Genomic DNA, 23,581 nt, shown 5'->3' with positions numbered 1-23,581 from the left:
TGCTCTTATGATCCCTCAGTTTCCTTTTATTTTATGCTGTTTTAATTCTTATCGTTAGAAGAAAGAAAATGAGGCTATCAAGCAACACGGAAAGCCTGTTTCATATACATGGCTTTGCTTCTTACCAGGCACAAATTTACAATTGGCAAGGACATTTTTTTCTACTCATGTAAGTATAATCTCAGAGAGGAAAAATAAACCCTAAATGGTAAAACTTTGTGCTCTGGCTAGAAGTGTAAAAGTTGAAAAGTAAATTATAAAAAGCATTACTCTATTTAGATGTGGGAAAACTTAAAAATTAGTAGTCCTCAAGATTATACCTGATAAGAGGAAAACACATTCGTGTTTTCTACTAAGTAAAGATCAAAAACTCTCATTTTAGGGGCGCCTGGGTAGCGCAGTGGTTAAGCATCTGCCTTCGGCTCAGGGCGTGATCCCAGTGTTCTGGGTTCGAGCCCCACATCAGGCTCCTCCACTAAGAGCCTGCTTCTCTCCCACTCCCCCTGCTTGTGTTCCCTCTCTCGCTGGCTGTCTCTGTCAAATAAATAAATAAAATCTTTAAAAACAAAACAAAACTCTCATTTTAGTGTTTGAAATGGTGAAATTACGATTGTATAGGGACAAAATGTTTATGTGTTATTTCAATCAGTTTAGAGTTGGCCGAAATGTGATCAATTACGTAATGAGATGTTGCTGTATTTAGTTTTTAAAGTGACAAAAACTTCACTCTAGGTCCCGAGTAATAGATTTGTAAGTTCTCCCTCAAAGAACAGAAGAGCCAGTAATTAATAAAGACAAGTGTTCAGATTTATTTGGAAATTCACAGTTTCTAATGGCACTACAGCTCCGTAGTTACATACTGAAAGTCATCTTTCCACAACACCGGGTGCTGCACGCAGATCGTGTAACTTCCCGCTCACCCTCCGCTCTCATCTGGACCTCTTTTCAATGAGTTTCTATACAATCAGGCCCTCTTGCTCTGAATGGCTAATTGTACAGACTGGAAAAAAATTTAAATCATCTAAAACATACTTGTTAACCTAAAAGCAGCAACTTAAACAAACAAAAAAGGCTTTAAATAGGTCACATTACAAACAATACCCCCAAGAAAGGTATTAGACAAGTTTAAAAAACAGTTATTACTAAAAGTGCTCAATAAGTTATAACTTAAATCTTACAACACAAAATGGTCAATTCTCTCCCTTTCAAAAAGAAACTTCCCACTTTCACGCATTACTGTAGAAACACACACTAAGAAATCATTTTATTCAAATAGTCGCTGCCAATTATTTTTAAAGAAAACAAAAGACAAAATAAGGACAGACACATTGACATCACATGTATACCTCTGCACATTTGTAGCCAGTACAAAGCAAACATCAAGGAATAATGATCCCTTTAGACTTGACCAATTAGACAAGGCTTGACAAACTCACTAGCTGGTTCCATGCATATGTACATAGGCAGTGATTATATCATATGAGACCTGGACTCATTTGACAAACCTTCAAATATTCTATTTGTAGTAACAGGAAACAATTACCTGAAAGTCTGGAGGATTAGTGCTTATTGTGAATGTTTAAAATGTAGCTAATGAAAACCCTTACAAGTGATTAAATGTGTTTAAAAGGTGAATTTATAAAAAATGTATTTGCAAATACCAGTCATTTGCAAGAAAAAATCTTGTAGGCTTTTTTCTCTTTAAGTTAGTAACTAGAGAAAAAACGAGTGTGAATAAGTTAAATGAAAATATCAATATCGCCATTTACCTAAAAGAACAGACAAAAATTCCAGCCGGTTTTTGTTTCAAGTGAGTTTGCTACACAGAAGTCTATTCGGCAAGTCTGCAGGATCTTTACACTGTCGGACCCACATTACCGAACTTCAGGGGCGGATCACCTTAAAGCCTTGTAGTGTTTGCAGCTTCAAAAAACTAACAAAGTTATAAAAGAAATCAAATGACAGAAAAAGTTCTCCCTCCTCTTCCAGTGGCATTATAAATAGACAAAAGGCACATAAATATGGGAAGGTGCAAGAAATAGGAACAAAGCTAAAGGAAGAGGTTTAGGCTTCCATTCCTATCCCACCCAAAGGAACTGGGCTTCCGAATTACATTTGTCCCAGTAATTAATCTGTGAAAAAACATCTTTATAAAATGTCTACCATTGTCCTTGTAGGAAGTGATCAGCCTTGTAAAACTGCAGCTCATTAACCAAGATTGACACAATCCCACCTACTTTTTTAAAAAGGCAGAAACCATAATTTCTGAATACTTTTCCCATTAATATTTTCTCCCTCCCCCAAACCCTTCAAATACCACAGACTGTTCTTCAAAGAACAACAAAAAGTCTCCAGTATGAAAAGTTCTATTCATTTTAGATATGTCCCGAGACCGCTGTGACACCAAATGTTCCCACGGTGATCTCTTTGTTTCCTTTGATTATGTCATGCAGGCTCGGCAATGATCCTGACTTAGTCTGTATTAGAGTTTTTATCAATTTTCCTTGGTCTTGGACTTTAGATCGCCTTCGTTTTAAAGCCCTCTTCTCAGTTTTTGTCTTTTGGGACTGTCCATTGCACAGACTTGTGCAAGCTGAAATGCCACAAAAGTAAGACTCTTCTGACTGTGACGATGTTTCCGAGCTTCCTTCAGACGGAGGCCCCTTGTAGGAAGAGTGATAAACTTCTCCCATATTAGAAAAATCTCTCTGGTTCATAAAGGGCTTCCTTCCTTTTAGGTCTCCATTGGCTACAGGGTGTAATGGATCTGCTGGCTTTATGGTTTCAATTTTTTCAGTTTTGTACTTGCAGCGTTTCTTCTATAACACAAATTTTAAAACAAGGTAGTGATGAGACCTCCAACAGTTACCTCATCAAAACAGCTAGAGAGCTGAGCTACTGGAGGAAAGTGCCAACTCCCGGCGAAAAGTAAAACGGTATTACGAACAGCATAACACACTGCTATGTTCTGTATAGATATTACCATTACCTTCTCATTCTGTAAATGCTACGCAATCAAACTCTTTACTTAGCTGCCATCTCTGAAAATAGATTTAGGGGGTGATAACAACATCTGAGTACTTACTAAGCACCAGGTATAATACTAGTTGCTTTCATGTGTACTTTACTTACTGAGAAGTGAGTATTTTATCTCTGGTTACTAAATGAGAAAACCAAGGTCCAGAGGTCTGGTTCTCTGCCCAAGTTACAACACAGTAAGTGGCCAGGCTGGGACTGAATCCTGGGCTATTTGGCTCTAAACCAAGTTCTTTGACCTAGAGATCATTACCTCTAATCAAAATGAGTACAACTTACTTAGAGGCAAAATGGAAAAAGCACAGACTTTGTAACCAAAAAGCCTAAGTATATTTTGAGTTCTACCACTGATTTAATGGATCATTCAAAGATGACATAAACCCTCTGAGTTTCAGTTTTTTCATATCAACTTGGGGATACTACCATCTCCAGGCTGCTGTGAGGAATACAGGAATAGCACACACATGCACTGATACTCAATAAATAGGGACTACTACCCAGGCGTCAGCAAATCTTTTCTGTAAAGGGCTAGGCAGTAATGTTTTAGGGTTTGCAGGTCACATACTGTCTCTCTTGCATATTCTTTTTTATTTTACAACCCTTTAAAGATGGCTCCACGCTCATACAAAACAGGCTACAGGCCAGTTACAGCCTGTGGGTCATAGTTTCTTGACCTCTGTAACATTTATTTATATCATTACTATGACTGGAAATAAACAGTAAATTTAAGGACCACTTAAAGATCATATCAAACCGTTCCACCTGGTTCTTCATCTACTAGCACATAACACACCAATACACTTAAAAAGAATCAAAATATCACCTTTTTTTCTGGAGAGAACTTGAGGGGTTCTACGATGTACAAATCACTTGGGTCTACTATAAGTAAGAGAAAATATAAAGCAGATGTAAAATGTGAAGTGGATTATGCTATGATAAACACTATTAAAATATTATGCATTGTCCCTTAGTGTTATTTACCTAACAGATCCAATGAATTTGTAATTATACCAGATTAAGCATATATTTACGCATTTTAAATTAGTGAAAAGCAACAAGGTGGGAGACTATACCATTCTTATTTTGGGCTTTATTGGTCTCCTTCAAATAATTTCCGTAAGTTTTTAACTGACAGCTAGCCATCAGCTAACACAGTAAGGATCCTTCTCTGGGCCCAGCCCTATCCTCTTACCTGATGAGAAGAATAACACCACCAAGTAAGCTAATAATAAACCTGTAAATCATTTCAGTATTTCCCCTAAAAAGACTAAGCTACACTGTGTCACAAATGTGGGTTAATTATGTGCAACAAGCAGCTGTGACCAGGTACAAATACCAATTAAAGGAACATACACATAAAAAAGAGATTTAAGAAGTCTTTTCTAATTGTATTTTACTGGGACCGAAACTATGAATGCCAAAACCTAAAAACAGCTTGAACATGCAGTATAAATGACAAAGTAATAATGAATAAACACTTCTGGCAAGGTGAGTAAATTAGAAATATTCCCTTTAGGTTTCTAAGATTTCATTACTTTAAGCACATTAAAGACAGCTGTATACCACTCCCACACTGACAAGATAAATGTCTTGACATTTTGACTGACAAGATAAATGAGATTTCAGTCCTACTGAACACATTAAAAGTAAACAATATGTGGTCTGACAGAGCCAGAAGTTTATAAGCTACAAAATTCACTATGAAACTTCATATACTGCAAATAGTTTACTAATAACATGATTCAACCAATTATAATTTGTTTACATTATGTCCTAGAAATCTGTTGAGAAAGTCATCAAATATATAAAAATACCTAAACATTCCTCTAAATAGCCATTTCTAGCAGGTTACTAATCTTACTCAGATTGATTTAAAAAAAAAAAAATGGCACTTCTAGGAATGGTTGTTAACTGTTACTCAGATCACCCTCCATACTGAAAGCAACTAAATATGGATTTAACCAGTCACGAAACAACAGATGTTGGCAAGGATGCGGAGAAAGGGGAGCCCTCTTACACTGTTGGTGGGAATGCAAGCTGGTGCAGCCACTCTGGAAAAACAGTATGCAGGTTCCTCAAAAAGTTAAAAATAGAACTACCCTACAACCCAGCAAATGCACTACAAGGTATTTACCCCAACGATACAAATGTAGTGATCCAAAGGGGCAACTGTACCCCAATGTTTATAGCAGCAATGTCCACAATAGACAAACTATGGAAAGAGCCCAGATGTCCATCAACAGATGAATGGATAAAGATGTGGTATACACACACACACACACACACACACACACACACACAATATGAAATACTACTCAGCCATCAAAAATGAAATCTTGCCATTTGCAACAATGTGGATGGAACTAGAGGGTATTATGCTAAGCGAAATAAGTCAATTAGAGAAAGACAATTATTATATGATCTCACTCATATATGGAATTTAAGAAACAAAACAGAGGAGCATAGGGGAAGGGAGGGAAAAATAAAACAAGAAACCAGAGAGGAAAACAAACCATAAGAGACTCTTAATCATGGGAAACAAACTGAGGGTTGCTGGAGGGGTAGGGATGGGGGGATAGGGTAACTGGGTGATGGACATTAAGGAGGACACGTGCTGTGATAAGCAATGGGTATTAGATAAGACTAGTGAATCACCTCTACCTCTGAACTCTACCTCTGAAATTAATAATACACTATATGCTAATTAATTGAATTTAAATTTTTAAAAATCACTAAAAGCACTGAAGAGCAGCCAAGATTAAGTAGGTAATCTCTAGACCATATCTGAAGTAAAAGTAGGAAGCCAGACAGTGAAGTGGAACACAAGTCATTTTTGTCCTCACAGCATTTGCCAATGCACGAGTATGTGAACTTTAGCTCTGATGGTATCAAGAGAATGAGTCAGAAATAAAATCTCCAGACCCACCCAAAGACACCCTCACTCTCCCCACTGTAAGCTAGGACTCTAAAGAACTATCCTCAGAGAAAGAATTAACCCATGCAATGCAGAGACTTACAGTCCAAATTCCCATCATCTGGTGGTCCAACTAACTTCATGCCACTAACATGAAATATTCCTGAATATAAAGCAAACACAAATTTTTTCTGGAATAAGGACCTACCTTCTAGCTCTGTAATTATCCCTACAAATAATTTTTCAAAGAGAAGGACCAACACACAAATGTAACCAAGCACAGAAAGACACAAGGCATCTTGAGCAAGAGCCTGCAGGCATAAAGAACAGATTCACAAAGACTTAAGATATTAAAATTATCAAACATAAGATTACAAAGACAGTTATACTCACTATGTTTAAATAAAAAACAAGCTTGAAAATATCTGCAGGAAACATAAAAAAAAAAAAAAGGGACCGAGATGTTTGAAAAAATACTAAAACAACTCCTAGAAATAGAAAATGTAATAACCAACATTAAAAACTCAATGGAAGAATTTAACAGCAGACTACAAATAGCTGAAGAATGTATGGTCTGGAAAACAGTTCAGAGGAAATCCCTAAATATAGCACAGAAAGGCAAAAAGAATGGAAATAAGAAGAGTTTAGGGGGATAAAGTGAGAAGGATGGTAACATACTGAATTAAATGGGGACTCTAAAAGAGAACGAGGTAGAGAGAATGTTTTTGGGGAAAAAATAATGGTTAAGAATTTTCCAATATTGATAAAAGATACCAACTGAGAGCTTCAAAGAGCCCAACAAATTTAAACAGGAATAAAGAAAAAAAGATAATGTTTCAGCATGAAGGGAAGAAATGGCAAATGGAAAGTCTCAGAAAGCAGACCTGAAGAATTAAGAAATTGGTATATATGTGGATAAACGTAAATGAACATTAGTGTAAAAAAATAGTAATAATATACCTTGTTGAATTACAACTAGGCAAAAAAATAGAATTTAAATACACAAAACAGTAACATATAAGTCAAGTTAGGGATAAAAGATTTGGTACTATCCAAGAAGAGGAAAAAGTACTGATTAACTGCAGACTTCAAAAAGTATTTATAAATTCTAAAGTACGAGAAAATGTAAAAAATATACAACTTCTAATGACAGAAAAAGAGAAGAATCTCTTCCTAGCTCCAACAAAAAATCTCTTTAGGAAAGGGAGAAAAAATATAAAGAGGTAATAGATAAAAGATATGTGAATACCTTTATGCTAATAAATTTTAACATCTGGATGGAATGGAAAAATTCATGGAAATTTTTAATTTAAAGTGACAAAAAAATCAGGTTCCTATAACCCAAACTCCTCTTACAAAGACAACTCTGGACCTATGTGACTAATAATTCAAAAAAGAAATAATTATAATCTTAAACTCCTCCTGAGAACTGAAAATAAGAGCGCACTGCCCATCTGATTTTATACACCTTACACACCAAAACCCAACAGCATGAGAAATAAAAAAACTACACGGTAACCTTATTCATGAACAACAGGTAGCAGAATTCCTAGAGTATCAAACAGAATTATGTGAAAACAACAATATGCACACAAAACATACACATATAAAAATATATCATGACCAACTTGTGTTTATTAAGACTCTAGAAAATCGATTAGTATAATTCATTTTAATAACAGATTAGAAATGATCATATTAAAAGAAGCTAAAAAAGTATTTGGTAAAATAAAACATTCATGGCGGAGAGGAATTATTAGTAAACTGAGAGGAACTTCCTTAGATAATGGGTATCTACAGAACATCTACAACAAATATAATACTTAACACTAAAAGTTTTCCCTTTAAGAATGGGAACAAGACAAAGGTGCCTATCAGATACTTCTATTCAACACTGCTAAAACGCTAGCCACTGCAGTTAGGGAAACAAAGGAAATAAAATCTGTAAGGATTGGAAAGGAAGAAACAAAATTGTCTTTACTCTCAACAAGTGTGCCTGTATTCATAGAAGCTGCCACTCTGTCCTAACAACAAGTAAAAAGCTAAAAAACTGAAGAATCAACTCTTCTTTTAGATCCTTCGTAGTGAGGTCACAAGGCAAACTACTGTTCCAAAACTCAAAGACAGGCAGATACAGAGAATCACAAATTACCTGGGCAGAAACCTCTGTGGGAACCAGTGCCCGTGTAGGAAAACCTGAACCATTAATTGATAAATTGCTGGATGCTCAGTGTGGATAAATCTGTAAGTTAAAAAGTCCAAGGAGGACAGCCAGTCAGAGGGGAGCGTCCACGCTTTTATGAGTTTTACCTCCAGGAGCTCTACCAGGTCCTCACCATTTTGAAATATTCCAAAGTATTCTGTTCTTCTTAACAAGGCCTGACTTCAGAAGAACTATTTTAGTAGAGCTGCACCTGCTGGTGTTCTATCGGAGACTAACCTGTCTAAGGGAAAGGGGAAACCTGAGTAGCATGGGTGAAGTTTACAGTCCAGGGACAAAGGCCTACCAGAAGGCTGAGACCTAATCACAAGAGTCCAGAACACGTCCTCTGTACCACCACCTCTCACCACTACATTATGAAAGGTTTGTGTACTGCAGTTCCTTTAACCAAGTACATCATGTCCCACCTTTCAACAAAAAATTACATGGCATTTTTTTTAAAAAAGCAAAGAACACAGTTTGAAGAGAATAAACAAGTATAAGAACCAGAGTTAGATGACAAGAATGGTGGAATTGTCAGACCAGAATTTTTTTTAAATTATGATTAATATGCTAAGGGCTTTAATGTAAAAAAGTAGACAACATGCAAGAACAGATGGATAACATAGGCAGAAAAGTTCTTAACGAAGGATAAAAAAGAAACGCTAGAGCAAACACAGTAACAAAAATGAAGAATGTCTTTGATGGGTTCACTGGTAGACTAGACACAGCTAATCAAAGAATCACTGAGCTTTATGACATGACAACAGAACTTCTAAAATTAAAAAGTAAAGAGAAAAAAGAAAAAAACGCAGAACAGAATATCCAAACAGTGCAGGTCAACTGCAAAATGTATAACGTATGAATAATGAGAATACCAGAAGGAAAGAATGAGAGAAAGGAACAAAAGAAATATTTGCAGTAATAATGAATGAGAATTTCCCCAAATTAATGTCAGACACCAAACCATAGATCTAGGAAGCTCAGAGAATACAAAGCAGGATAAATGCCCAAAATACTACAGCTAGGCATATCATATACAAACTTCAAAAAAAAAAAAATCAAAGCTACAGAGAAACTCTTGAAAAAAGAAAAACACAGCTTACCTAAAGAAAAGCAAAGACAAGGTACATCTGACTTCTAAGAAGTCATGCAAACAAGATAGTGGAGTAAAATATTTAAAGTATTAAGAGAAATCAAACACATCAATCTAGAATTCTGTATCCTACAAAATTATCCTTCTCAGACAAGCAAAAAATTGAGGGAAATTTTGCCAGGAAACCTGCCTTGCAAGAAATGTTAAAAGTAGTTCTTCGGAAAACTGGAAAACAATACAGGTCAGAAACAGAGATCTACATAAAGAAAGGAATACACACACACACACACACACACACACACACACACGCTTATGCAGAAGTAAAGTGAGTGACAGCAATGATAAGGGATGGACAGAAAAAATTAGCAATATTTTGTTATTACAAAATAGCTGTACTACCCATGAAGTGGTACAGTGTTACCTGAAAGTGGATTTGGACTAGTTGTAAATGTATATTGCAAAGTCTAGGGCAACCACTAGAAAAAGTAAAAGAACAACATATGCTATGAAAGGAAAAAATATGGAATTATACACAATGCTGAATTAAAAGTACAAAAGACAAAATTGGAACAAAGAGTAAGGGCAACAAATACATAACAATAACAAACAGTAAATATTAATCCAACTATATCAACAATCACCTTAAACCTCAATGGTCTAAATATACCACTTTAAAGACAAAGATTTTACGAGTGGATCAAAACACATGACTCAACCATATGTTGTTTGTTGTTTACAAGAAACCTGCTTTAATTTTTTTTAAAAAGTATATAGTGTTATATTAGTTTCAGGTGTATAGTATAATGATTCAACAGCTCTATACATTATTCAGTGCTTATCAAGGTAAGTGTACTCTTAATCCCCTTTGCCTATTTCACTCACTCATCCCCCACTCATCTCCCCTCTAGAGGCAGCCATCAGTTAGTTCTGTGTATTTAAAAGTCTGTCTCTTTGGTCTTCTTTTGTTTTTTAAATCCCACATATGAGTGAAAACAGCATTTGTCTTTCTCTGTCTGATTTATTTCACTTAGCATTATACTCTCCAGGTCCATTCATGTTGTTGCAAATGACCAGACCTCATTCTTTCTTAACTGAGTATGTATGTATATGTATGTATGTATGTATGTGTATATGTATATATACACACTCACTCATACATACACACACACACATATCTTACTCCATTCATCTATGGATGGACATTTGAGTTTGTTTCCATATCTTGACAATTATAAATAATGCTGCAATAAACATAGAGGTACATGTATCTTTCTGAATTAGTGTTTTCGTTTTCTTTGGGTAAACAGCCAGTAATGGAATTACTGGATCATATAGTAATTCTATTTTTAATTTTTTTGAGGAACCTCCCTTCTTTTTTCCCCAATGGCTACACCAGTTTGCATTCCCACCAACATGCATGAGGTTCCTTTTTCTCCATATCCTAACACTTGTTGTTTCTTGGGTTTTTGATTTTAGCCATTCTGACAGGTGTGAAGTGGTTATCTCATTATGGTTTTGATTTGCATTTCCTTGATGATTAGTGATGTTAAGCATCTTTTCATGTGTCTGTTGGCTATTCTGTATGTCTTCTCTGGAAAAACGTCTATTCAGGGTCTCTGCCCACTTTTCATTGGATTATTTGGGTTTTTTTGGTGTTGAGTTTTGTAAGTTCTCTACATATTTTGGATATTAACTCCTTATCAGATAGATCATTTGCAAATATCTTCTCACATTCAGTAGGCTGCCTTGTCATTTTGTTATGGTTTCCATCGCTGTACAAAAGCTTTTTATTTTGGCATAGTCCCAATAGTTTAATTTTGCTTTTGTTTCCTTTGCCTAAGGAGATATATCTAGAAAAATGTTTCTATGGTCAATGTCAAAGAAATTACTACCTATTTTTTTCTAGGAGTTTTATGGTTCCAAATCTCAGATTTAGATCTTTAATCCATTTTCAGTTTTTTTTTTTTCGTTTATGGTGTAAGAAAGTAGTCCATTCTTTTGTAGGTAGTTGTCTGGTTTTCCCAGCACCACTTCTTGAAGAGACTGTGTCTTCCCCACTGTATATTCCTGCCTCCTCTGTCATATAGTAACTGACCATACAAGCATGGGTTTATTTCTCAGCTCTCTACTCTGTTCCACCAATCTGTCTATTTTTGTGCCAGTACCACATTGTTTTGATTACTATGGCTTTGTAGTATATCTTGAAATCTGGGATTGTGATACCTTCAGCTTTGTTCTTTTTCAAGATTGCTTTGGCTATTTGGGATCTCTGTAGTTCCATATAAATTTTAGTATTATTTGTTCCAGTTTTGTGAAGAATGTTGGTATTTTGATCGGGGTTGCCTTAAATCTATAGATTGCTTTGGGTAGTATGGACATTTTAACAAGACTAGTTCTTCTAATCCATCAGCATGGACTATCTCTCCACTTGTTTGCCATCTTCGATTTCTCTCATCAGTGTTTTTTAGTTTTTAGAGTACAGATCTCTTTCACCTTCTTGGTTAGGTTTATCCCTAGGTATTTTATTATTTTTGGTGCAATTGTAAATGGGATTATTTTTGCAAGAAACCCACTTTAAATATAGATTAAAAGTACAGGGATAAAGAAAGATATACCACGCCAACACAAATCAAAAGAAAACAGGATTAGGCATATTAATTTCAGACAGAGCAGATTTCAAAACAAAGAAATTATTGGGGATAAAGAGGAGCATTTCATAATGATAAGAGGTCAATACTTCAAGAAGATATAACAATCCTTAGGGTGTATGTGCCTCACAACTAAGTCAAAATATCTGAGGCAAAAATTGATAGTACTGAAAAAGGAAGAAACACATGAATCCATTATTATGGCTGGAGGCTTATAATGCCCCTCTATCAGAAATGGATAGATCCAGCGAGCAATCAATAAGCACACAGCTAACCTCAACAGCACCAAAATCTATTGTATTTCTATATACCATCAATAAACACACACACATGTGCACACACACACACACACACACATGCCCGAGATACCATTTACGACAGCCATCAAAAAATATTCTAGGAATAAAGCTCCCAAAAGTTTGACCTTTTTGGAGTAAACAGAGATATGCTATATCCTTCCCAAATTGATATGCAGTCAATGTGATCTCAAATTTTGTTTGTGATGAAACATTTAAAAGATGATTCTAAATTTATATGGAAACATGAAAAGCCAATAATGGCCAAGAAACCTGAAACAACTGAAAATTCATATAAAATTTTACATTAGAATTCCTACCTAACAACCAAACAACAAAAAAATAAATTCCAGGTAGATTAAAGACCTAAAAATAAAAACTGAAGTAAACATTTAAAAGAAAATATAAGAGAATATTATCCATAAACTTGGGGCAAAAAATTCTGTTTAAACAGGAGAGAAAAAGCACTAACCATATGGGGGAAAATTTATATGTTTGATTACTCTAACATTAAGAGGAGCTTCTCTTATTTAAAAAACTCTATGTAAAACACAAGTTTCAGAGCGAAATAATATATCTGCAACATGATTAATGACTAGGATCAAAATCTTAAAAATAATTATAAACCAGTACAAAAGAGATAAACAACCCAACAGAAGAACAGGCAAAAACCTTAAAATTGCCCAGGAAAATCAAATGACTAAAAAGCATAAGTAAAGATGTTCAACTTCATTAGTAACCAGGTAAATGAAAATTACAACTCTACTGAGGTTAATGAACACTTTAAAACCTGAGAATCTTAAGTGTTTGTTGGCAAGAATGCAGAATAATGGAAATTCTTACAGCACTGGTGGGAGCATAAACTGTTTTATGACCACTTTGGAAAAGCCTGCCATTATCTGATGACTTGCATCTGCAAGCATACTCTACCAACCCAGCAGTTTTACATCTAGGTAATACTCCTAGAGAAATTCATACAACTATGTTCCAGTACACAAACGAATGTTTACAACAGCATTACACAGCCTCAAATTCTAAGCAACAGAATGGATAAATACACTGTGAATTAGCTACTGAAATAGTATAGAATATTGAAATGGGATGCAATCATGTATATGAATCTCCCAAGAGAATGTTGAAGAAGACAAAAAAGTTTACATGTGGTATGATTCTATTTATCAAAAACTCAAAATCAGGCAAAACTTACACTGTGAGGAATACAAACAACGATGGTAAAACTATTAAGAAAATCAAGAATATGATTATTTCAAAAGTCAAGATAGCTACCTCTGGGAGAAGCAATACCAAGAGTGCTGATTTTGTTCTCCTTCTTGATCTGAATGTTAGTTACACCAGGCATTCACTTTATAATTACTTTCCAAGTTGTACATTCTAGTTTTATGCATTTTTGTTTTTTGTTTCCCTTATATTTCACAGTAAAAATGTGTTGCAAAAATAAAAACAATTTTGGTCCACCTGGTTTGTCAACAAAAGTGAGAGTTGCAAATCAAAGTATAAACCTGATGAAAAGAGAGGAGGACACTAAGAGAAGAAAACTTATAATGAATTAGTATAGTTACAACATGGATTATCTAAGCCCCACTATTACCTCAAATACTTAGCAGGCAAGAGATTATGTAATTTGTCAATTTTGTATTAATTCATATCAACTTTGTACAAAGTCCTAGCTTTATATAAAAATAAGACATGGAGCATTACTACCAGGCCACAGAAAAATGACTGTAAGAGACTACTATGAAAAACTGTACTCCAAAAAATTGGAAACCTAGAAGAAATGGATAAACTCCTAAAAACACACACCAAGAATGAATCACGAAGAAAGAGACAACAGACCAATAACAAGGAGACTGAACCAATAATCAAAACCTCTCAACAAAGAAAAGCCCCAAACTAGACAGCTCCATCAAAGAATTCTACCGAACATTTAAAGAAGAATTAACACCAATTCCGGAAACTCTTCCAAAAATTCGGAGAAGAAACACCTCCAAGCTCATTCTATATAGCCAGAATTATCCTGATACCAAAGCCAGGTAAAGGCACTACAGAAAAACTACAGACCAATATCCCTAATGAATACTGATAAAAAAGTCTTCAATGAAATATGAGCAAAGCAAATTTGATAGCACATTAACAGGATATTACACAATGACCAACTGAGATTTATTTCTAGAATAACAAGGATGAGTCAGCATATGAACATCAATCAATGTAATACACATTAAAAGAATGAAGGACAAAAGCCACATTATCATCCCAACTGATGTAAAAAAAGCATATGACAAGATCAACACCTTTTCATGATAAAAATACTCAATAAATTAGCAACAGGAGGAAACTTCAACATTATATTAAAGGCCATTTATGAAAAAGCTAGCTAACATAATAATGATGAAAGACTGAAACCTTTTCCTCTACGATCAGGAGCAAGGCAAGGATGTCAGTTCTCATCACTTCTACTCAACTTAGTAGTGGAAGTCCTAGCCAGAGCAATTAGGCAAGAAAAGGAAATAAAAGGCATCCAAACTGGACAAAAGGGGGGCGCCTGGGTGGCTCAGTCAGTTAAGCGTCATACTGCTGATTTCGGCTCAGGTGATGATTTCAGGGTTGTGGGACTGAGCCCTGTGCTGGGTTCTGTGCTAGGTGTAGAGCCTGCTTGGGATTCTCTCTCTCTCCCCCTCTCCCTGTGCCCAACCCCGCCCCCACCACTGGACAAAAGGAGTAAAATTATCTCTGTTCAGAGATGATATGGATCTTATATGTAGAAAACCCTAAGAATTGAACACAAAACCTGTTAATGGATTCAGCAAAGTTGCAGGATACAAAATCAAAGCACAAAAAACCAGCTGCACTTCTGTACTTTTAACAATGAACAATCCAAAATGAAAATTAAGAAAACAATTCCATTTACAATAGTATCAAAAATAATAAAATACTTAGGGATAAGCCTAAGAAAGTTGTATACGAACAAATAAAAAAAGGAGACACAAATGGGAAAACATCTCACGTTCACGACTGGAACATTTATTGTTAAGATGGCCATACTACCAAAATGATATACAGATCCAGCACAATCCTTATCAAAATCCCAACAATATTTTTTTGTCGAAATAGAAAAACATATCCTAAAATTTATATCGATTCTCAAGGGACCTCAAACAGGTCAAACCATTTTTAAAAATAATAATAAAGTTTGAGGACTCACACTGATTTCAGAACATGTCACAAAGTTATAGACATCGAAACAGCACAGTCCTGGGATGCTTGGGTGGCACAGTCAGTTAAACACATCAATCCTGGTGTCTGGCTCTACGCTCAGCATGGAGTCTGCTTAAGACTCTCTCTCCCTATCCCTTTGTCCCTTCCTGCCACTATCTCTCTAATAAATTAATTCATCTTAAAAACAAAACAAAATAAAACAGTGTGGTACTGGAGTGCCTGGGTGGCACAGTCAGTTAAGTGTCCAATTCTTGGTTTCAGCTCAGGTCGTGATCTCAGAGTTGCTCCACACTGAGCAGAGTCTGCTTAAGCTTCTCCCCCCCACCCGCCCCACCGTTTTCTCTCTCTCTCAAATAAATAAACAAAACAAAAGAGCGTGGTACTAGCATAAAGACTGGTAAGTAGACCAATGAAATAAAGGACCCAGAAATAAACTCTCACACATACAGTCAAATAATCTTCAACAAAAGTAGTAAGACCAGTCAATGAGGAAAAACAGTTTCTTCAACAAATAGCCCTGGGAAAACTGGATATCAACATGCAGAAGAATGAAGCTGAACCCTATCTTACACAATATACGAAAGTTAACTTGAAATGGATTAAAGACCTAAATGTAAGATGTAAAACTATAAAATTCCTACAAGAAAACATAGGGGAAACTTCATGACATTGGAGAAATTAACAACAACGAATATTAAATAAAAAAATTTTAAATTGGGCAAAGAACATTTCTCCAAACATGATTTACAAATGTCCCCAAAGCCGAAGAAAAGATGCTCAACATCACTATGTCAAGAGCCAGAGGTCGAAACAGTGGCTATCCCGGGAGGGGATGGACAGTGACTAAAAGAGCACAAGAAAGTTGCAGTGACGCTGCATAATGTTCTCTATCTCAGTCTGGGTGTCGGTCACACAGGTGTGTTCATTTGGTTTATGAAAATTCATCAAGCTTTACATACCACAATTACATTTTCTTACACATAACACTTCAATTAAATATTCTGTTATAAAAGAAAATCAGCCAAGAGAAGAAAAGAAAGAAAAAAGCAAGAAGAAAGAAGAGATTTACTAGTCCTACATAAGCGCACATGTAATGGGTTAAATTTGTGAAGCTTTGTGATAACAGTAAACCAGCAATGCTCAGCAGTGATTGCTCGAATGATTTAATGAACTGAAACATGCTGCTGTTAACTAAATCCTAAAGAAATTGAGAAGCTAATAATTAAGAAAGCAATCCTAATTGAAATATACAATTAACTTGGTTACTTTAATACTGCTATGAAGTAAGTCTCTTAGTAAGTGCTAATTATAAAAGAACTGACAGAGGAAAAAAACCTCTCAGTACAAATTCAATCTTTTAAATTTAAGAATTCATTGCGTGTTAGACAGTGAAATGCTATTATAGACCCTGGCCTATAAAAAAGAGATAGACTACATTTTTTTTTCTTCCCCAGAAAGTGCCTCACAGTCCTAAACTAGAGACAAAAGGGGTCCTACCTGTACAAGAGGAGGCAGAAAAGCACAGGATGCTATGGGAGCACATTCAGGTTTTCCAAATCTGTTGAACTTTCTCAAACATCCCTTTCTAAAAAGAAATACTTCTAAACAGGAGCATGTGCAAACAAAGCTACCAATGGCTAATTAAGCTAAGCCCCCCTTCCCCACAAGGGGAAAGCCCCCAAAGTGGCTTTGACATAGCACAAACACAAAGGTTACTTATACCCATTATTCCATTACAGATGGTTTCGAATACAACACTGACAGTATGCTTATGCCAGAAGTAAGCTAGATTCATATTTACATATATATATATATATATTACACAAAAACTACCTTCTTTGCCAGTTAACTGTAGAGATTTGGATCTGATGAGTGGGAATGAAGTTCTCCTTTTCAAATTCATATCATCATAGGAAGAGAAACACCTAAAACATGAAGAAAAATGAACACTGGGCACAATGAGAAAACTACATATAATTTACTCTGCAGTTGGGGCTTGATGGAAGCTACTGAGAATTGAACATGCCACAGAATACTAATCTCTAACACTCCAGTTATTGCTATTACATGAAAAAAAAATTAAGGCTCGTTCTCTAAAAGGTGCTATATTAAAATACCTATTATCTTCCCCCTTTGAATTCCACATTCAAGCATCCTTCACAACCGAAATATTTCAAGGGTTTATGCACTTCCTATTAATGTTTTCTTTATTCCAGTCTACAGAACCTTCCAGATACAGGACTATCTTGCTAGTTCCAATGATGTTTTAACACCGCAATTTTAAGATATCATATGGGGAAAGAAATTCTCTCAGTATTCCCTTATTTAGTCAAATTTCTCAAAAATATTAAAAAAAGTAGTAAAAAATGTGAAATAAAATGCTGATACTACCTTTTAGGGCTTGGATACTGATTACTTTTAGGAAGTTTTGAAATATAATCTCCATCAAATTGAGAGGTGTTTCGACAGCGCTGCATACAAAGCATCAGTCCCAAGACAACACAGAGAACCAAAGATATGACAAGATAGCTTTGTCGATCTGACACCTGAGAGGAGAAAAGGATTTAATTATTATATGTTTTATATATTATAGTAATATTAAATATTATATTATTACATTTTGTTATTATCATTTAAAAATTATATTAGGAAAAATACAGTGGGATATAAAATTCAAAGGGACATGTCATTTTAAACATTTTTTAATGTGTTTCAAAACCATAAAATGCAGGGCAAGGTCTTAGAAAATGTACTACTGAGGTAATGTCTTACTCTTGTTTTCCTCCCCGCAAATCTTTGAACATTTTCAAACCTATGGAAAACTTTTTAAAAATAGCAATGAACATATTCATGCCTTTCACATATGTTTACTGATACTTAACATTTTGTCACATTTGCTGTGTTTTTCCATCTGTACTCTCTCCTACTTGGGGAGAAAAAAAAAATCTTGCTCCTGCCTAGTCTTTGCCATCTTGTAATACTGAACCACGAATCACCCAGTTATTTAAGCCAAAAACATGCGGGTCTTAGTTCCTCATCCCACACATCCCATCTTTCATCAAGGCTGTCTTTCCTGAATTCAACAACTCCACACTGTTCTCCACTTCTAAAACCCTAGTCCAAACCAACATCACCTCACCCAGCTTACTGCAACTACATCCTGAATGGTCTCCTCCCAACTTCTGCTTTTGCTGTTCCCTAAGAGGCAATTCTCCACAGAGCAACAAATGGGGAGTTTCTCCAAGTATCATCAATGAGATGACCCCTGCCATTCTTAATTCTTTCCAATGAGTTGCAATGATTAGAATAAAATTCAAACTCTAAACTGTCTACAAAGGCCTACATGACCGGTCTCCACCACACCCTGAAGGTACTTACCCTACTTCCCCTCATTCTTTTTTTTTTTTTTTTTTAAGATTTTATTTATTTATTTGACAGAGACAGCCAGCGAGACAGGGAACACAAGCAGGAGGAGTGGGAGAGGAAGAAGCAGGCTCCCAGTGGAGAAGCCAAATGTGGGGCTCAATCCCAGAACGCCGGGACCATGCCCTGAGCCGAAGGCAGACGCTTAACGACTGCGCCACCCAGGTGCCCCACCTTCCTTCCCCTTATTCTGCTCCAGCCATGCCAACTTTCTTTCTGCCCTCAGAGATATTACACTGTTTCTAATTGTCGATCCTTTGCCCTAGTGCTGCTATTAACAGGTTTGTTCTGACCCTAGGTTCCTTGTGGCTGCTCTCCTCTTGAGCACTCATGTTCTAATGCCACTGCCTCAAATAAGCCTTCCAAAATCACTCTAGCTAAAGGAGCAACCCTTACCACGCCACTCCACACACACATTTCATTTTCTGTCCCACTGTCCTTCACATATATTTACTGTATGTATTCCCTCTCTCCCCTAGAAGGAGGCTCTGTGTGGCCAGGGACTACTCACCGTTGTATGCCCTAAGGACTGTACAGCTCACACCTATATACAATGGATGCTCAATAAATACTTATTAAATTAATAAAATTTTTGCTTTGTTAAGCAACTCAACAAGGCTTTGTGAACTGAAAATGAAGCATCAGTAGTTTGCAAAAAGCCTAATAGAATTGCTTTATAACCATATTTTAGGTAAGACCTAAACTATGAACGCCGTTTTCCAAAAAATTATATTAGTGTATTTCCAAAACTTTAAAATGCCACGTTCTAGTATTCTGAACAAGTTCTCGCTAAGTGACAATTTTGCTTGGTTGAAGTTCTTAGATACCATGTCCTTAACAAGCCTGGCTTTATGACAACTCCATATATGCAGTGTGTCTTACAATACCAGCAGTAACAATACCTCGCGTTTTAGTTCTGCCACTGTTGTTGACAAGTTTGAAACAAGCTGTGTCATGTTGGTCAATTGTGCCTGTAGTAACTGGATGGCTTCAGTTTGCCGCTGATCCTATGATAAAGGAAGAAATATTATTTCTGCGTGTGTGAAAGTTTCATCTGTACATTAAATACACTGTAAGTTCCAGTAAAAATTATGAAGTTCCTCAAGAAAAAAAATATATTAATAGGAAGCTTTTAATGAATGAATATTGTAAAGTATGATCAGAAATTAAAAAAAAAACAACAAAAAATGAATCTGAGACTATTGAACCCTCCTTCCCCCACCCCTCCAAAAAAACCATTTTGCCATTTACTGCTACCATTTGGATCACTAACAGACGTTAACAAATTACTTTCCAAGTTAATAAGAGCTCCACATACATAAACCAGTATGGTCAGGTGCATGAAAAAACAATCACTTTGTCAAATATGTATTTTTAAACCAAAGCAGTCAGCATAAAAATATGTTGAAAAATTTTTCAAAAACGTTTTTGGATATAAAACAGGCTCATACCAAGAAACTTTTAAAAGTTCTATTGCACACTAGGATGGAACTTAGGATGTCACATTGTCAAAAACCTACAACGGTTCATCTAGTCAATGCTAGAATATCACCAATGAAAATAAATTAATCAAAACACCCATCTTTCCAGCTCAAGCTTTTTAAAAGTTTTATAATCAACAAACATGTCTTTATGTAAAATACTTGCATGCATATTTTAGGGAATTATGCATCATACTCATGGTCAGGAACCTCTATTAGGGAGACTGTACTGAAAATTTCAACTAACTACTGAACTTGGGGAGGAGGAAAAGAGGGCAGAATACAAAGAAAATCTAACATTCTATTTAGGATCATGTATGAAATAGCTATATAACCATTTATCACTCTAGATCTATGTTTTTTCAAATTTAGATTTAAGTAATAAGTTTTGGGGCGCCTGGATGGCTCAGTCATTAAGCGCCTGCCTTTGGCTCAGGTCATGATCCCAGGGTCCTGGGACTGACCTGACACTGAACTCCCCGCTCACCAGGTAGCCTGCTTCTCCCTCTCCCTCTGCCTGTTGCTCCCCCTCTCTCTATCAAATAAGTATGTAAAATCTTTAAATAAATAAACAAACAAATAAATAAAGTTTTAAATCTCAACCGTGTGTGTGTGTGTGTGTGTGTGTATGTAAGGTAGGGGGGTGGACTGGGGGAGGTGGATGCATAAAACTGTAACAAAACTTTAACACTTACTTCCCTTACTGCAATATACTGTGGTACTTCCTATCCTACTTCATCTGTTTAAAATGCTGAACCTGACTCATTAAACAGTTTCTTCTGACTCACATTTGAAAAATACTGATAAATTCCAGATCGTTATAAACATTTAAAGAAAAAACTATGAGGGGCGCCTGGGTGGCACGGCGGTTGCGCGTCTGCCTTTGGCTCAGGGCGTGATCCTGGCGTTATGGGATCGAACCCCACATCAGGCTCCTCTGCTATGAGCCTGCTTCTTCCTCCCACTCCCCCTGCTTGTGTTCCCTCTCTCGCTGGCTGTGTCTATCTCTGTCAAATAAATAAATAAAATCTTAAAAAAAAAAAAAAACTATGAAATTTAATGAGTTAGTTAACACTTCTAATCAAGATTTACTTCCAATACTGTTAATAATACACAAATTATTTAAAAGTATTTAAGTCTTTGAGATGAGAAAATATAGAGGGAAAATCATTTTAACCATTAAAATTAATGAAGAACTAAATAACTACTGTGTTCTTGAGTCAGAAGACAATATTGTTAAGATGTCAATTCTCCGAACTGATGTATGAATTCAACAAAATCTAATCAAGATGCAAACAGGTTGTTTTTGTAGAAATTGACAAGCTGATTCTAAAATCCATATTAGCCAAAACAATTTTGGAAGAGATGAACAACGATGGAAAATTCGCACTATGTGACTTCAAGAGTTCCTATAAAGCTACAATAATCACAACACTCTGCTCTCAGCATAAACATAGATGAACAGAACAAAAGAGAAGCCCTGAAACAGATATATTATATATATGTGTGTGTGTGTTGAATTAATATTTATATTTATCAAAAGTGCAAAGGAAATTCAGTGGAAGAGGGTAGTCTTTTCAACAGTGATACCTGAATAAAGGGAAATTCTCTATCTACCTCCCCACTAAAAAACTTTGAGCCATACTTTGCAACACGTAAAAATTAAAATAGATTATAAGCCTAATGTAAAATGAAAACTATAAAACTTTTAAAAGAAAACTGAGGAAAAATTCTTTGTGACTCTGAGTTAGGGAAAGATTTTATAGAGCAGCAAAGAGAAAATAAATAGGCTTTAACAAATTAAAAACTTGTCTTCAAAAGACACTTTGAGGAGAATGACAAAACAAATAATGAACTGGGAGAAAATATTCGCAAAGTATACCTCTAATAAAGGACTTGTATTCCGAATACATTTTAAATAACTCTCAAACTTCAATTAAAAAAAACACTAAATGAGGAAATTTGTATGGAACCACAACGGGATTGTGTTAGGAACTAGCAGTAAGATGCAATTCCCTCTGAAACCTCAGGCCTGCTCAATTTATCTCACCATCTCCTAGTCCCAGATAAACTTTAAGAAAAGTATAAAATTTCTTCATCATAGTAACACAGTGTAAAAACTTTTAATAAACATCTGAATATTTCAATACGGAAATTGTGCAATACTGAAATTGTCTCCTTAAAATCAACAAGACAGGATAATGGCTGATATCACGAGTTATATTGCATCACAGGCAAGAGATGGGGAAAAAAGAAGAAATGAAAAGGTACAAGGATTAAAAAGAAGAAACAGAAATGTTCTTATTTGCAATCAATTAGATTATCTGTATAGAAAACCACAAAAGATTTGAGTCTAACAAAGCTGCTTAAAAGAAGGCCACTGTACTTCTACCACATATACATAAACTTGGAAATGTAATAGGAATAATGCTCAAGAAAATATTCTCTAGAGGAGATATAGATGCTAATAGCTAGGTAATTTCCCAAGCATGACATCATATAATAGGCTTATCATCACCTATCAGGAGAAAAAAATGAACCAACACTACTCATCCTTCTTACCAACAAGAGCCTACTGAATTCAAAAGAAATTTATATAAAAAGTAAATAAGGGCTGAAGATGACCAACCTGCTCCTCTGCTATTCTTGAAGTATTCTGAAGTTTTACTATTGTTTTATTGAAAGCCTTTTGCATTTCTTCCATTTGTTTTCGGTACCTGTGGAGTAAGAAAGGACTTATTAGCTTTAATTTCTTACTTATTAACTTATTACTGGAAACACTTCTGATTTCAATATGTGAGATAAATCTACTTTTTTGAAAATAACTCTTATTGAGGCCTGGAACACTTACAAAGGTAAAATAAAGAGGTCCCTTGAGATATTTGCTACCTTAACATCAATTCTACACATCTCACTACTATATTTAGCCAATTATTTTATGACAAAGGAGCTAAGAATATAAAATAGGGAAAGAACAGTGTCTTCAATAAATGGTGTTGGGAAAACTGGACAGCCACATGCAAGGACTGAAAGTGGAATGCTATCTTATACCACACATAAAAATAACTCAAAATGGATTAAATTGAATATAAGACCTGAAATCATAAAACTCAGAGGAAAACACAGTTTACAGTAAGCTCCTTGACACTGATCTTGGTGATGGTTTGTTGGATTTGAAACCAAAGCAAAAATAAACGAGTACACATCAAACTAAAAAGCTTCTTTAATTAAGGAAACCATTAATGAAATG

The 23,581-nt window shown here is 35.5% G+C and overlaps 1 protein-coding gene across 3 annotated transcripts in view; it reads right to left on the bottom strand.

The window, feature by feature from the left end:
* SUCO (SUN domain containing ossification factor) overlaps window positions 1-23,581 on the bottom strand; it is a 121,910-nt gene that overhangs the window by 21,325 nt on the left and 77,004 nt on the right. The window contains exons 18-23 of one of the 3 annotated variants that reach the window (XM_034666743.1): window positions 22,961-23,048; window positions 19,753-19,857; window positions 17,819-17,973; window positions 17,261-17,352; window positions 3,860-3,915; window positions 783-2,819 (exon numbers count right to left, since the gene is read on the bottom strand). In XM_034666743.1, the coding sequence (XP_034522634.1) occupies window positions 2,376-2,819; window positions 3,860-3,915; window positions 17,261-17,352; window positions 17,819-17,973; window positions 19,753-19,857; window positions 22,961-23,048 (940 nt within the window). In that variant the 3' untranslated portion in view covers window positions 783-2,375. Of the gene's footprint in view, window positions 1-782; window positions 2,820-3,859; window positions 3,916-16,924; window positions 17,013-17,260; window positions 17,353-17,818; window positions 17,974-19,752; window positions 19,858-22,960; window positions 23,049-23,581 lie in introns of those variants that run through there. The other 2 variants (XR_004627251.1, XM_019797193.2) reach the window with 2 other exon arrangements.

The sequence above is a fragment of the Ailuropoda melanoleuca genome, chromosome 8, assembly GCF_002007445.2.
Source record: "Ailuropoda melanoleuca isolate Jingjing chromosome 8, ASM200744v2, whole genome shotgun sequence".
Lineage (NCBI taxonomy): Eukaryota > Metazoa > Chordata > Mammalia > Carnivora > Ursidae > Ailuropoda > Ailuropoda melanoleuca.
The sequence above is the reverse complement of the archived record's forward strand: the minus strand, read 5'-3'. Positions and strand labels throughout refer to the sequence as shown.